This window comes from Gopherus flavomarginatus, chromosome 1 (genome assembly GCF_025201925.1).
Source record: "Gopherus flavomarginatus isolate rGopFla2 chromosome 1, rGopFla2.mat.asm, whole genome shotgun sequence".
NCBI classification, from domain to species: Eukaryota; Metazoa; Chordata; order Testudines; family Testudinidae; genus Gopherus; species Gopherus flavomarginatus.
The window spans coordinates 346,788,125-346,804,245 of NC_066617.1; the positions used below are offsets into that span (position 1 = coordinate 346,788,125).

The window sequence follows — 16,121 nt, forward strand, 5'->3', positions numbered from 1 at the left end:
GAAGGAAAAAAGAGAAACAATATATACAGAAGACAAATAGAATAAATAAACTGAGATGGAGATATATGAAAATCCCTGTCAAGAAAGGCATTAGTGTTAAAATTCTCTTGTAGGACAAAAGGACAAAATTCTCCTCTTCAATATACAAGCAAAACTTGTTTCCCTACAAGTATATACACAGAAATGCCAAGTTTGACACATAGATGGAAAGCAAAGTATCTACATCAATCTCCATGTACATATGACAGGAAAAAATTGCCCTCAGCCTTAACTACTATACCTTTAAGCAAATTAATTCATTATATTTTCTAAGAGCCAAATTCTGACCTGGGATCACTGCATGACTCCCATTGAAGTGAATGACTGCCTCATCCACATTTTGAGGGCAGGATTAGTCTCTCAGAAATAAAGCAGCTGGCATTCATGTTCTACTTTAATTCTGAAGCTGATTTCAAATTGGTATCTTGTATAAAATATCAATTTAGAAAAGCAGTGTGTTTTATCAAGACAACAGGATTCCAGTCACTCTATGCCATTAACATTGAAAGCACAGAAAAGTAAGCAAGCATGAGTGTAATCTTATAACTACATCATCGGAGTTCTCAATGACACTTCTTTGCATTCACCATAGGACATTTACAAGGTATCAGTTTTGATTTGGTCATTGTTGTTTAAAACAGGAGAAGGCTTGCTCCTCTGACCTTCAGTCCCCCCTTTGGATGTGTCCTGAAAGAAAAGCTTTGGCTTCCACAGTGACATTAGGATTCGTTTATATTCTTTCCGAAAATTCTGGTTAAGAAGTCCGTATATTATTGCGTTAAGGCAACTGTTGAAGTAGGCCATGAAATAGCTTACGACGAACAACCACTCAGGAATTTTTGGTGCCATTTCCAAAGGATTGATAGCTACAGCTAATCCAATGAAGTTTAGTGGTGCCCAACAAAAGGCAAAGATCACGAAAACCACAAACATTGTGAGAAAGTTTCTGAAGTCACTCGGCTTCAGTCTTGGTTTTATTTCTGATTTGACTCTTCTTCTTACTTGAATCACTAAGATCCAAATCCGAAAGTAGCAGAAGCTCACAATAGTGATAGGTACTATGAAATGAATTATGACAACAGCGATGGTGTAATAGGAGCTAGCAGTCTGAACAAATGTGCATGAATAGATGCGCGGATCATACTCTAAAGAGCCAACGAAAAAATTTGGCACGGTTGCAACAACTGTTAACGCCCAAATTAGGCAGACGTATAGCATTGTGTTCCACCAGGTATACACTTTGTCATAAGCAAAGCTATGGCATATGTAACAGTATCTGTTTATTGCAATTGCAGCAATGTTGAAAATGGAGCCTATTACACTTAGTCCCATCACAAAGCCACTCAGTTTACAGTGCATTTCGCCCAAGGACCATCCATTGTGGAAAATGGCTAAGAGCACCAGTGGATATGGATACAAGGCCACCACCAGGTCTGCCAAAGCCAGGCTAACCACAAATGCATTACCTACGAAAGAAGAAAAGAGAGACAAATAAATATAGTTTCAAACATTTGTAACACGAACGTGTTCAAGGAACCAGCAAGACTCAGCTATTTAAATAGCAACCTGTCTGTACATGAGATCTCGCTCTGTCATACGGAACAAGCTATCACATAAATGTCAGCTGCTGAGTGGCTTATAGCTATTAGTGACTGCTCTTCGGCCTATGGGCCTTCCCACAGTAAATACCCTACTATCAGCATCACTTTACTATTCTACCAACTTAAACATCAATAATCCATTATATATAAATTAAGTCAGTTTTTTGTAACCAACTCCAGTAGTTGGAGAGAGCCTTGTGCAAAAATGTGATTGAAAAGGCAGCTGGGTAGGCAGATACTTGTGTAGAGGATCGTTACAGGCTGCAGCTGTAATACACCTAGGGATTCAACAAACTGCAAAGGGAAAAATGACAGAAAGAGCAGAGATGATGGTACCAGGATGATACATCATATATTTATTTCAAATAGCTACACAATAAGCTGAACTATGGATATTTTCTTTGGTATGTTGCCTACCCCTTTGCAGCTATTTTGTCATTGAATCAACTTAGGAGGAAGAGTGAAACACCTCCACCATCTTCTATATAAAAGCACACCAAACTATGCAAAATCATAAATATAGGAATGCAATGGAAAGAAAAAATATTTGGATGCACTGAAGTCTAGATTCTTTTCTACTGTTGATGTTAGAAGAAACTTCAATAATAAAAGTGAGGCTTATTGTCTCTCTTTAAATAATACCCTTTTCATCTATTTGAAGTTTCTGGACTATATCTATAAAATCATTTCTGTATAAAACAGTAGGATATCAAAATGTATATTTGAAATGTGAAATATGTTACAGTAAATAGTGGTTACGTTGATTCTGTGGGAAGAATACCAAATACCTTCTTGGCAACTTCCCAAAGTAATACAATAGGAGAGTTACTAATATTAGGTTTCTGATATTCAGGAAACATAAAAGATGTTCTTAGCTTGGCTCTTTGCTTGTTTTGATTAAAATCCATATAGGACTAGTAAAAAAAATAATCCTTTACACTGTGAACATAATTGTGAAAAAGACCAGTGTATTTTTAAAATCATGTGTGAGCATAAATCTGGTGTTCATTTACAGTGAACAATTGAGGGCTCAATCCTGGAAGATGCTGAGCATTCTGTTCTTGATCCAGTGACACACCTATGCACATGCTTAATTTTAGGCATATGAATAATCCATATGCTTAAGTGCATTGCTGGATCTGGTCCATAGTGCTAGTCCCTTGCAGGATTCAACATTTAGAAACAATGGCAAGACCAGTGACCATACAAATTTCTCCACACACTTTAGCAAACATACCTTAACCATACGGAAGGAATATGGAGCTCTGCTACTCCCCTCTACTCAAAGGGAGCTCTACTTCCATTAACCCCTTCACATGAGGTAAGGGAGAGTTATGATACTATCAAGAAGGACTTTGAGCAGATCACTGCGGACTATATGGCTTTAGGAAGAAGGATAAAAGAGTTTGGGGCACAAGTGGTGTTCTCGTCGATCCTCTCTGTTGAAGGAAAAGGCCTGGGCAGGGACCATCAAATTGCAGAAGTAAATGCAGGGTTACGCAGGTGGTGTCAGAAAGAGGGCTTTGGCTTCTTCAACAACAAGCTGATGTTCCAGGATTACTGCTGGGATGGGCTCTATCTACTGACTACTAGGAAGAGCATCTTTGGACATTGTCTGGCTAACTTGATGAGAGCTTTAAACTAGGTCCAATGGGGGATGGTGACAAAAATACAGCCAATGAGTATCTAGGCTCAAGTAACGAAGACAAGAGGAAGGGGCTAATTTCTGAAGAAGAGTCTAGAAATAACAACTGCATTCAAAAGGCAAAAAGAAAAGCAACAGGACAGTCTGCAAAGTATCTTCGACGCCTGTATGTGATTGCAAGGAGTATGGGGAACAAGCAGGATGAACTGAAAGTCATGGTATATAAAGAAAATTATGACTTAATTGGCTCAAGGAGCTAGCCAAAACCCAAAAAGGATACACACGAGAAATGGAAGGAGGGGCATGTCACCAAGAAAGTATACATGGGAATAGTGCAAGTACATAGGGACAGAATCAGGAAAGCTAAGGCAAAGAATGAGTTACAGTTGGCAAGATATGTTAGAAACAACAGGAAGGGGTGACCAGATAACTAGTGACGTTACCATAGACAATAAAGGGAAAGGGATGCAGATCAGAGTAAGTTAAGAATATGTCAGAGATCTTCTGACCAATCTGAATAAATTTGAATAAATTCAGATCAGCAGGGCCAGATGCTATTCACCCAAGAGTATTGAAGGAATTAGGTGAAGAAATCTCAGAACCACTAGCAATAATATTTACAAACTCATGGATGACAGGAGAGGTCCCGTAAGACTGGAGAATGGCTACTAATATAGTGCTCATCTTTAAAAAGGAGTAAAAAGAGGAACTGGGGAACTATAGACCAGTCAGCCTGACTTTGATACCTGGGAAGCTACTCAAGCAATGTATAAAACATTCAATTTGCGAATAGCTGGAGAGTGGAGGGGCAATCACTAGCAGCCAGCATGGATTTACCAAGAACAAATCATGCCAGAATAGCTTGATTTCCTTCTTTGACAGGCTAACTAATTTGATGGATGGGGAATGTAGTGGATATAATATACTTGGACTTCATCAATGGTTTTGACACAGTCCCATGTGACATTCACATAAGTACACTGGAGAAATTCGGGCTTGACAGAACTGCCAGTAAATGGCTACATAAACAACCACAAAGAGTAACTATTAATGGAATGATGTTGGATTGGAGGAAAGTCTCAAATGGGGTTCAAAAGGAATCTGTTCTGGGGTCCGGTCTTGTTTAAATCTTTAATAATGACCTGGATGTAGGTATAGAGAGCATACTGATCAAATTTGCTGATGATACAAAGCGAGAACAAGCTGCAACCGCTTTGGAGGATAGAGCTAAAACTCGGAGGGATCTTGAGAAATTGGAGACCTGGGCTATAGACAAAAAAGTGAAATTCAACAAAGACAAATGTAAGCTGCTATATTTAGGGAAGAAAAACCAAATGCACAAATACAGAATGGGGGATAACTGGCTTGGCAGCAGCATTACTGGGAAGGATCTGGGAGTTTTAGCAGATCACAACCTCAACATGAGTCAGCAATGTGAAACTGTTGCAAAATAAGTAATGCAATTTTAGATTGCATTACCAGAGGCATAGCATACAAGTCATGGAGAGTGATAGTGCCACTCTACTCGATGTTGCATAGGCCTCAACTGGAGTACTGTGTCTAATTTTGGTCACCAGTGTATAGAAAGGATATAAAGAAAATGGAAAAGATCCAGAGGTGAGCGACACAGATGATCAAAGGGATGGAATGCAAGCCATCTGAGCAAAGGCTGAACAAACTCGGCATGTTTAGTTTGGAAAAGAGGAGATTAATGGGGGATATGATAGCAGTCTTCAGGTAATGAAAGGCTGCCATAAAGAAGATGGAGAAAAGTTGTTCTCTTTTTGCCACAGAGGACAGGACAAGAAGCAATGGTTTCAAACTGCAACATAGCAGATTTAGACTAAATCTCAGGGACAACTTCTTAACTGTAAGAACAGTAGAACAATAGAACAGACTGCCTAGGGAGGTTCTAGAAGCTTCTTTCTTGGAGATTTTCAAAAGGAGGCCGGATAGCCATCTGTCATGGATAGTTTAGACACAACAAATCCTGCATTTTGGCACGTGGTTAGACTAGATGAGCCTTGCAGTCCCTTCTAACCCTATGATTCTACCTTCCCTCTACAGCCAGGACAGGTAGTCTGCAATGAGAGGAGACTGGCTTACCTCAAGACATATGCAGAAAATTTTTGAGGGAGCTCCTTGCTATAAATTTGGCAGCACTTTGCAGGGCCGGATCTTGCCGGCTTTATGATTCCCAGGATGCACAAACACCTTGATGTCCACTGTTCATTCCAAAACTCAGTTGAACGTTGGAATAATTTTCTTTAAGACTGTTGGATCCCTTTTTCTGTACTGTGTCTCTATGATGTGGAGTACAAAACTCAAAATGAAGGGGAGGCAGGGGATAAGATGACTTTAAGACAAGTTTCCTGCCCTCCCAATCCTGAATTGTTCTCATGGCTGGAGAGCGTCTGGCATCATTTAGACAGTCCTAGGAGTCTGGCTAATTTATGGCAGCTTTCCAGAATCTCCTCAGACCAACCCCCAAACTCTCTTCCTGCCCCCAGTTCCATTCCTGGTATGCACCTTACATCAGGATTGTGAAGAAGTCCTCAAAAAGCAGCCTTGTGGTTGTCTTCTGCAGTGCCTGGGCTGGGGGAATCCTCCACAGGTCAGATATAGGGGTTTTTTGGCCCCTTTACTCCACTCTACCCTTCTTACTTGGCATAGAGGGGACAGAGCAGGGTGGGGAGGATCTCACCATGATGTGTATGCTTTATGGTAGTAACTTCACCACATTTTCCCCACATTGTGATAACTTTTGGGGAGAGAAAATTTAATCCAAGCCAACACATAAATCCCCTTAAATATCAACCAGGCACATATCTCAATTCAGCTAAAGGAATTGCCTATTACTTTCATAAAATTCTACCTGGCTTCTAGCCATCAGGAGATCTTCCCCATATAATTGAATCATTTACATTTCACACACACTTACAGGTGCAGCTTCTTATTAAATGCCGTGTAAAGATAATCCAGAAAAGCAGGTGGTGGTGCTGCTGGTGCAGCGGCAACAAGCCTTCTTTCCTTGTGAGAACATCTGTGAGATCCCTGAACATACTCAGTGTTTGTCTTACTGATGTCTTTCAAGAGATCATTCTCTCTCTAGTCCTGGAGGGGGCATGGCTGGAGAATCCGTGGTAATAGCTAATTAAATGTAAACCTGATTTCAGAGTTATCAGCTTAAGCCACACTGTGAAGAGGGTTAAACTAGGTTGAGATGGATGGGAAATTATTTACCCCTGTCATAAACAGATAGCTAAGGGTTAATGTTCTTTTACCTGTAAAGGTTAACAAAAAGTGACCTGAAACACCTGACCAGAGGACCAATCAGGAAACAAGACTTTTTCAAATCTGGGTGGAGGGAAGTTTTGGGTGTGAGTTCTTTGTTCTTTGTCTTGGTTAGGTGACCCTCTCGGCTCTGAGAGTGATCTTTCTATCTCAAGGCTTTCTAATCTTCTGTTTCCAAGTTGTAAGTACAAGGATAGTAAGACAATAGGTTTATATCGTTTTTTTGTATTTACGTGTGTGTAGTTGCTGGAATGTGTTAAATTGTATTCTTTTTGGATAAGGCTGTTTATTCATTTTTTCTGTTAAGCAATTGACCCTGTATATTGTCACCTTGATACAGAGACCATTTTATGTCTTTTTTCTGACCTGTTTAAGTGTTTTTCACTGGTTAAGGCTAAGAAACGAAGGGAGGGGGAACATCTCTTTGTGTTAGATTTACAAAGCCTGACTTTGCATACCCTCTGGGTGAGGGGAGAGAGAGATTTGATCTCTCGGTACTTGTGTTTCAAGGACTTGAAGCAGGGAATCTCCTAGGGAACCCAGGGCGGGGAAATCTGGGAGGAGGTAAAGAGGGGGAAGGGAAGTGGGTTATTTCCCTTGGTGGTGAGACTCAGGGCATCTGAATCTTGGGGTTCCCAGGGAAGGTTTTGGGGAAACCAGAGTGAGCCAGACACTGGAATTCTGGCTGGTGGCAGCAATATCAGATCCAAGCTGGTAATTAAGTTTGGAGGTTTCATGCTAGCTTCTCATGTTCTGAACTCTAAGGTTCAGATCTGAGTAGGACAGTTATGACAACCCCATGAAACATTTTGATTAAAACAATTTTTTTTTAATTTTCAACAAAATTTTTCTTCAAATATTTCCAGGTTTTTGTCAACCCCCCCCCCAACAAAAACGGAAATTGTCCAGTTTAAAAGAAACATTTTACCTTTCCATGGCCAAAGAGTGAAGTTTTTATTCAAAAAAAGAAAACTTTTCAGGAAAATGGAAAATATTTGGTAAATATTTCTGTTTAGTCAAGAAGCCATTTTCTGTTGAGGAAATATTTAGATGAGAAATTTTCGACAAGGTCTAATACTGCATAAGCAGCATCCAAGGAACACTAGTTTTTAGTCATAGCAAGGTGCACAGCACTTACATGTAGAAATAGAAATCAGATATAAAAGGCCCCTGGAAAAGATGCAGAAAGTCAATGGGACTGGTGATCCTAAATGCATTTGGAGCTTTTGAAAATGCCACCTGTGATGAATAAGGCCATTCCAAACTGGTCCAGAAATGAATGTGACATTAGTGCATAATGTGTACTGCATTTTAGAAGATGGAGTGTAAAAGCCTGACAGAAGAATGCTTTCAGTGCTTTTTCAGACTATTCATTGCAAAATAAGGGCCAGAGTCTTGTTTCTTGTGGAGTTGAGTGCAGAATATGGTCCTAAATTGTTATATTATTGCAATGAGTAGTTTGAAAAAGCAAAGAAAACCTTTTCTAATGTATAAATAATCTAAACTTTTGGAAATCAAAGGACTGTGATGTCTTTGAAGTTCTGTGAGAAAGCAAATGTTCCTTAATATGCCTATGATGCAGTCTCTAGCATGGGTATTATCCGTAAGAAAATTACCAGATTAGTGCAGGAACCACCCTTTGCTCTCTCCAGCAAGTCTGAAGCCACAGTATGCTCAAGTAGTTGGAATTAAGGTGACCAGATGTCCCGATTTTATAGGGACAGTCCCAATTTTGGGGGCTTTTTCCTACATAGGCACCTATTATCCCCCACTCCCGTCCTGATTCTTTACACTTGCTTATCTGGTCACCCTAGTTGGAATGATTATTTCATCCTTACAATGTAACCCAAGGTAATAGGTTCCCAGATTTCAGTTCCATCTGCTACATTTGCTAAAAGATAGTGCTTACTGATCAGAAATACAGCTGCCCAGTGGAAAGCTACATGATAAAATGACTTCATACTAAATAAAGCACATGTGCACCAATCAAGGGTGAGCTACAGCTATTGAGAGCCAGATGATCAGCCCTGGATGCAGCAATGTACATGCACCCATTGTGCATTAAAATCTAACATTTGTGTGTACAGAGAGGCAAATGAACATTTATTTATCAATCCGTGTGCACAATTATACAGGTTGTACCCCCGATTTGATAGCAGGACAGGAATGTATATGTTTTTTGGTATGTGTGTTTGAGCATATTGTTTTTAATCCAACTTCACAATCACAGTAAATGGGATATCATTTAGGGTTTGTCTACAGTGGAACATCCAGGAAAATTAATCCAAAGTAAATAAAGATGTGAATTTGAAGTGGATTAGTTAAACCACATTAAATCCCTGTGTGAATGCTGTTATTCAGAATTAAAGTGGCTTTAATTCAATATAGTTTAATTCACTTTGGAAGTGAATTAAGGCCACTTTACTTCTTAATAAGAGGATTCACACAGGGTTTTAATGTGATTTAACCAACACATTTCAAATTCACACCTTTAGTTAATTCAGATTAATTTTCCTGGCTGTCCCTACATAGACAAGTCCTTAATCTCTGACAGTACTTAAATGACTATGGTGAGAAATTAAAGAACAAACTTTTTATTAAAGCCAGGATTTTTAAATGCTGAGCACCCATTGTGGGAAAAGCAGGTCCTGTGAAGGTGTTTAAAGTTGGGCACCCAAAAATGGGAGTAGTTAAAATCGTATTTTTAACTTTATTCTATTTCTTTAGTTTCAAATTGACATTATTTTATTGTTGTATATATTTTTATTATAGACTCATAGACTTTAAGGTCAGAAGGGACCAGCGTGATCATCTTGTATGACCTCCTGCACATTGCAGGCCACAGAACCTCACCCACTTATTCCTGAAATAGACCCCTAACCTCTGGCTGAGTTACTGAAGTCCTGAAATCATGGCATAAAGATTTCAAGTTACAGAGAATTCACCATTTAAATCACTAGTTTAAACCTGCACGTGACTGATGCCACATGCTGCAGGGGAAGGCAAAAAAATCAAACAAACCAGGGTCTCAGCCAAGCTGACCCCAACTATGGCAATCATTTAGACCTTGAGCGTGTGGGCAAGACCCACCGGGCAGATACCTGGGAAAGAATTCTCTGTAGTAACTCAGAGCCCTCCCCATCGAGTGTTCTGTCTCCAACTATTGGGGATTTTTGCTACTGGCAGTTGCCAAAGGGCCATCATACCATCTTCTCCATAAACTCATCAAGCTTAGTCTTGAAGCCAGTTAGATATTTTTCCCCCACTACTCCCCTTGGAAGGCTGTTCCAGAACTTCACTCCTCGGATAGTTGGAAATCTACACCTAATTTCAAGCCTAAACTTGTTGATGGCCAGTTTATATCCATTTGTTCTTGTGTCCACATTGATGCTTAACTTAAATAACTCCTCTCCCTCCCTGGTATTTATCCCTCTGAGGTAGTTATAGAGAGCAATCATACCTCCCCTCAGTCTTCTTTGGTTAGGCTAAACAAGCCAAACTCTTTGACCCTCCTCTTATAAGATAAATGCATCTGACAAAGTGGGTATTCACCCACGAAAGCTTATGCTCCAATACTTCTGTGAGTCTATAGGTGCCACAGGACTCTTTGTCACTTTTTACAGATCCAGACTAGAACCGCTACCCCTCTGACACTCTCATAAGATAGGTTTTCAATTCCTTGGATCATTCTAGTAGCCTTCTCTGCACCTGTTCAAGTTTGAATTAGGGCTCTCTAGTGATTAAAAAAATTAATTGCAATTAAAAAGACTAATTGCCATTAATCTGTTAAACAATAATAGAATATTATTTAAATATTTTTGGATGTTTTCTACATTTTCAAATACATTGATTTCAATTACAACACAGAATACAAAGTGTACAGTGCTCACTTTATATTTATTTTTGATTACAAGTATTTCCACTGAAAAAAAACAAAAGAAATAGTATTTTTCAATTCACTTAATACAAGTACTATAGTGCAATCTCTTTATCATGAAAGTTGAACTTACAAATGCAGAATTATGTACAAAAAAACCTGCATTCAAAAATAAAACATTGTAAAATGTTAGCGCTTGCAAGTCCACTCAGTCCTACCTTTTGTTCAACCAATCACTCAAGACAAACAAGTTTTTTTTATATTTGCAGAAGATAATGCTGCCTGCTTTTTTTTTACAGCGTCACCTGAAAGTGAGAACAGGCATTCACATGGCACTGTTGCAGCTGAGATCACAAGATAACAATCCAAAGCAGTGCAGACCAATGCATGTTCATTTTCATTATCTGAGTCAGGTGCCACCAGCACAATGTTGATTTTTTTTTTTTTGGTCGTTCGGGTTCTGTAGTTTCCACATTGGATTGTTATTCTTTTAAGACTTCTGAAAGCATGTTTCCTACCTCATCCCTCTCAGATTTTGTAAGGCACTTCAGATTCTTAAACCTTGGTTCAAGTGCTGTAGCTATCTTTAGAAATCTCACATTGGTACATTCTTTTCATTTTGTGAAATCTGCAGTGAAAGTGTTCTTAAAATGAACAACATGTGCTGGGTCATCATCCAAGACGCTATAACATGAAATACACGGCAGACTGTGGGTAAAACAGAAGAGGGGACATACGATTCTCCCCCAAAGAGTTCAGTCACAAATTGAATTAAAGCATTATTTTTTTAATGAGCATAATCAGCATGGAAGCATGTCTTCTGGAATGGTGGCCAAAGCATGAAGAGGCATATGAATGTTTAGCATATCTGGCACATAAATACTTTGCAATGCCAGCTACAAAAAATGCCATGCAAATGCCTGTTTTCACTTTCTGGTGACATTGTAAATAAGAAGAGGGCGGCATTATCTCCTATAAATGTAAACAAACTTGTTTGTCTTAGCAATTGGCTAATCAAGAAGTAGGACTGAGTGGACTTGTAGGCTTTGAAGTTTTACATTGTTTTGTTTTGTTTTTGAGTGCAGCTATGTAACAAAAAAAATCTACATTTATAAGTTGCACTTTCATGACAAAGAGATTTCACTACAGTACTTGTATGAGGTGAACTGAAAAATACTATTCTTTTGTTAATACACACTTTGATTTCAATTACAATACAGAGTACAATATCTATGAAATGTAGAAAAACATCCAGAATATGTAATAAATTTCAATTGGTATTCTATTGTTTGACAGTGCAATTAAAACTATGATTAATTTTTTTGAGTTCATCATGTGGGTTAACTATGATTAATTGACAGCCCTAGTTTGAATAAATCTTTTTTGAACATGGGAGACCAGAATTTCATGCAGTATTCCAGAGGAGGTCTCGCCAATGCCTTGTATAATGTTACTAACACTTCCCTGTCTCTACCTGAAATACCTCGCCTGATGCATCCTAGGACAGCATTAGCCTTTTTCACGGCTACATCACACTGATGGCTCATAGTCATCCTGTGGCCAATCAGTACACCCAGATCTTTCTCCTCTGTTGCTTCCAACTGATAAGGCCCCAGTTTATAGCAAAAATTCTTGCTCTTACTCCCTACATGCATGGCCTTGCACTTTGTGTAAGCGGGGGAATGGTCCTGCTACGGTGGGGAACTTTCCTGGCTTCTGCACTAACTTCATGATCTGGGCTAGCAAAAATATCTGAGTCCTCACTCCCACTTCCTTTACCCAAAGGACACCCTGCCCTTGAGGACTCCCCTTCCACTCTCCTGTCTGGCAGAGTCCTCATAACCCCAACAAGGCTGGGCCGAGGATTCCTGGGGGTTCAACCCCCAACCCTGCTGTGTTGCCTGGGATGGGGCTAGGATGTCCCCACTCCAGAGTGCTCTCTCTGCAGTGGACACCTCCCTGGCCCACTGATCATTTCATACAATTTAAAGCAAATACAAGTTGTTTAATTAACAATTACTTTACACAAAGAATAAGGAAAAATGGGAAAGGTTAAAGGAAAACATGTCACCCTGCTCTGTGGCAGGGAACTATAAACAGGGTCTCTAGACATCAGGGCACTTCAAAGTCTGTTCCTTGTAGGTATCAGGTCTCCTTCTCAGGTCCTGGCAGTGCTGCAGAGATGCTGCGGGTTGGACATTTGCAATGGTGGTGGCCACACACCTCCAGGCTATGTTTGGTGGGACCCTTCTTCCCAGCTGTCATGGTAGAAATCCCCACTCTGAACCTTAGTGTCCAAAAGATGGAGTACCAGCATGAATCCCCCGAAGCTTAATTACCAGCTTAGATCTTGTAGTGCTGCCACCAACCAGGACTTGCAGTGCCTGGTACACTCTGGTCCCCCAAAACCGTCTCAGAGGACCCCAAGACCCAGACCCCATGGATCTTACACAAGGAAAGTAAACCCTTTCCCCCACCGTTGTCTCTCCCAAGCTTTCCCTCCCTGGGTTACCCTGGAAGATCACTGTGATTCAAACTCCTTGAATCTAAAAACAGAGAGGAGTGCACTTTGCCCCCTCCTCTTTCCCCCTCCCCAAGAGGTAATACAGATTCAAGCTCCGTGAATCTAAAACAAAGGGATTCCAACTTCCCGCGTCCCTTCTCTTTCCCTGTCTCCCACCAATTCCCTGGTGAGTAAAGACTCAATTCCCTTGAGCCTCAACAAGGGGATAAAATCAATCAGGTCTTAAAAAGAAAACTTTTAATAAAAGAAATAAAAAAAGTAAAAGTTGTCTCTGTAATTTAGATGGTAAATGTTACAGGGTCTTTTAGCTTATAGACACTAGAGAGGAGCCTTCCCCCCAGCACAAATATACATTAAAATCATTCGAGCAAAATACACATTTGCAAATAAAGAAAACAATCAAAAAGACTAAACCACCTTTGTACTTGTACTCACTATTTGAATAGAAAATTAGAGAGCCTGTAGGTATGTCTGGTTACTCTCAGAACCCAGAGAGAACAACAGATAAAGAAAACACACAAAACAAAGACTTCCCTCCACCGAGATTTGAAAGTATTTTGCCTTCTGATTGGTCCTCTGGTCAGGTGGTCTAGGTTCACTGCTTGTAACCCTTTACAGGTAAAGGGGACATTAACCCTTGTCTATCTGTTTATGACACCAGCATCAGCCCCCTGTTGGGTTAAGATCCCTGTCTGGCCTGCAAAGACCCTTGGCTGGGAGTGTCTTTCTGTGCTGGGCCCTTTGCCTAAGGTCCCCCCTTGGCTGACCCCAATTGCTTACCTCATCTGGCTCTGTGGCTGCAGCTCTGCTCCCAGCACAGTATCTGCTCTCCCTGGGCCATGTCTCTGGCTGCAGCTTTGCTCCCAGCACAGGATCTGCTGGCTCCCTAGGCTGCCTCTGCTCCCAAGTCTGACCTGCTTTTCTGGCCCCAGCACAGCTTTGCTCCCCAGCTCAGCTTGGCCCCACTCTGTCTGACACAGGCAATTCCAGCTCACATGGAAGCCAAGACCCCCCCGGCCTCCTGACTCACCTGCCCGCACTGTCATAGAATATCAGGGTTGGAAGGGACCTCAGGAAGTCATCTAGTCCAACAACCTCCTACTTAAAGCAGGACCAGCCCCCAGATTTTTACCTCGGTTCCTCAAATGGCTCCCTTAAGGATTGAACTCACAACCATGGGTTTAGCAGGCCAATGCTCAAACCACTGAGTTATCCCTTCCCCTCAATCAGGCTCAGAGGCTGAGGCTGACCTGGAGCATTGGCCTCTCCCCAATCTTTAGTGCTGGGAACTAGGCAACCAAAACACCCCCACTGAATGTTAGTAAAGGGGCAACAGTCTATTAAATTCCACTATTAAATCTGCACTGTTAAATTCCATCCCATTTCTATTACACCAGTTTACAAGGTCATCAAGTTCTTCTTGTACGATATTCCGGTTCTCCTCCATATTGGAAATACCGCCCATCTTTGTTATATTTGTTATTTATTTGTTTAGCATGAATAAAGTACTGGGCACTGGGGCACTGTACAATATACAAAAATAAAAAAGTCTTTGGGTTACATTTTTTTCAAGTGCAACTTACGCAATTAGCAGCCTACATCCTATTGAAGATATATTAAATATAAAATTTTGCATTAATATTAGAGTTAAGGTTACAGTTTTTAACACACAGAAATAATGATATGCAAATGTCTTAGGGCTAAATTTTACTCTCGGTTACATCCATCTAACTAAGAGCAGGATTTGGCTGGAGTTAATGTTCCCTCAGTTGCATCCAACTGAAGTACACTGGACTTGTACATGGAAATCAGAAGGCAAAATTGAGCCCATTGTTATTTAAGACATATAGTTAACATTATAATTAGTCCTTCAAATAATCCTTCTGTGCACAAAGGGCAAAATCAGTACTATGTATTAATGTAATAAGAATGATGATATGTTAGCCCTGTAATACAAAGACGTTAGTCTATCAAAGGGCAGTAGTGTGCTAGTTATCTTAACCACAAGAGAGAAGCTCAGAATAGTTTGTTTCCAGAAGCTCAAGGCAGAATGCCCTGGCATATTTGTTACTTTTATTAAGAGTTAAGTTGGAACATTTAAATGTGAAATCTCTGGTTTAGACTCCATATTTCAAAAAGGCTGTAATAATGATACTATATTAATGGTATTGACTTCACAGTATTGACCAAGGAGGATTTACAGAGAATAACAAACCAGGTAGGCTGGGAAAACTGAAAATTCAGACGGAAGATCAGCAAGGAGAAAGCAAACATTATGCCAATTGGAAGGCAAGAGGAAGAGATAAAGATCAAAGTTGGAGACAAAAACTAGAACAAGTGGAAAAATTTGTAAATCTTGGAGGACTAGTATCAAACATTGGGAATTGTGAAGATCACATAAGAAGAATTGGACTAGGTGCTCTTGCATTCAGATCTTGCAGAATTTTCTGGAAGGCTATAGACATTCAGATAAAAATGAAGATCAGCATACATGAGACAATTTTCATGCCAGTCCTGCTGTATGGTTTGGAGTGTTGAAATATGAGGAAAGCTAACAAACAAAAATATTGACTGCAGAAATGAACTAATTGAGAGGAATATTGACAATTTCAAAACCACAGAAAATAAAAGATGAAGTGATAAGAAAACAGCTAGGGCAAGAAATAATGCTTTTACAGAAGATTCAAGAAAAATGACTGCGATGGTTTGGATGCATGTTAAGGATGGACCTGGAAAGGATAATAAAACAATAATTAAGAGACATCAGAAAAGAATTCTGTATCCACTGTAGAGTTTGAATGGTGTGCAGTAAATAAAACACAGGGCCACTCACTGAATGGTGATAGAAAAAAATATTGAATAGGAAGTATGAACATGGTGCATCCTGTTATGAACATGATATGGATGTGTGAGGCAGGGGAGGGGCAAAATGAAAAAAACCCAAAGTTATCTCAGGTTATGGGCCTGAGTGACAGGGAGGTAGTATTGTCCTCCGTGACAGAGAAAGGGTGAAATTCTGACCCTAATGAAGTAATTGGGAGTTTTGACATTGTCTTCAGTAGAACCAGGAATTCACTCAAGGTGTAAAATTGATAACAAAACAACTTAGAAAATTATGTCAAAATAGCAGACTGAGTGTGC

General features: G+C 40.0%; 1 protein-coding gene across 1 annotated transcript in view; it reads right to left on the reverse strand.

Moving 5' to 3' along the window:
- Positions 1-636: 636 nt before the first annotated feature.
- The window catches only part of MTNR1B (melatonin receptor 1B), a 61,442-nt gene continuing 45,957 nt past the window's right edge, over positions 637-16,121 (reverse strand). Inside the window, exon 2 of the mRNA XM_050942154.1 lies at positions 637-1,505. Coding sequence (XP_050798111.1) covers positions 637-1,505 — 869 coding nt within the window. The remainder of the gene's footprint in view (positions 1,506-16,121) is intronic.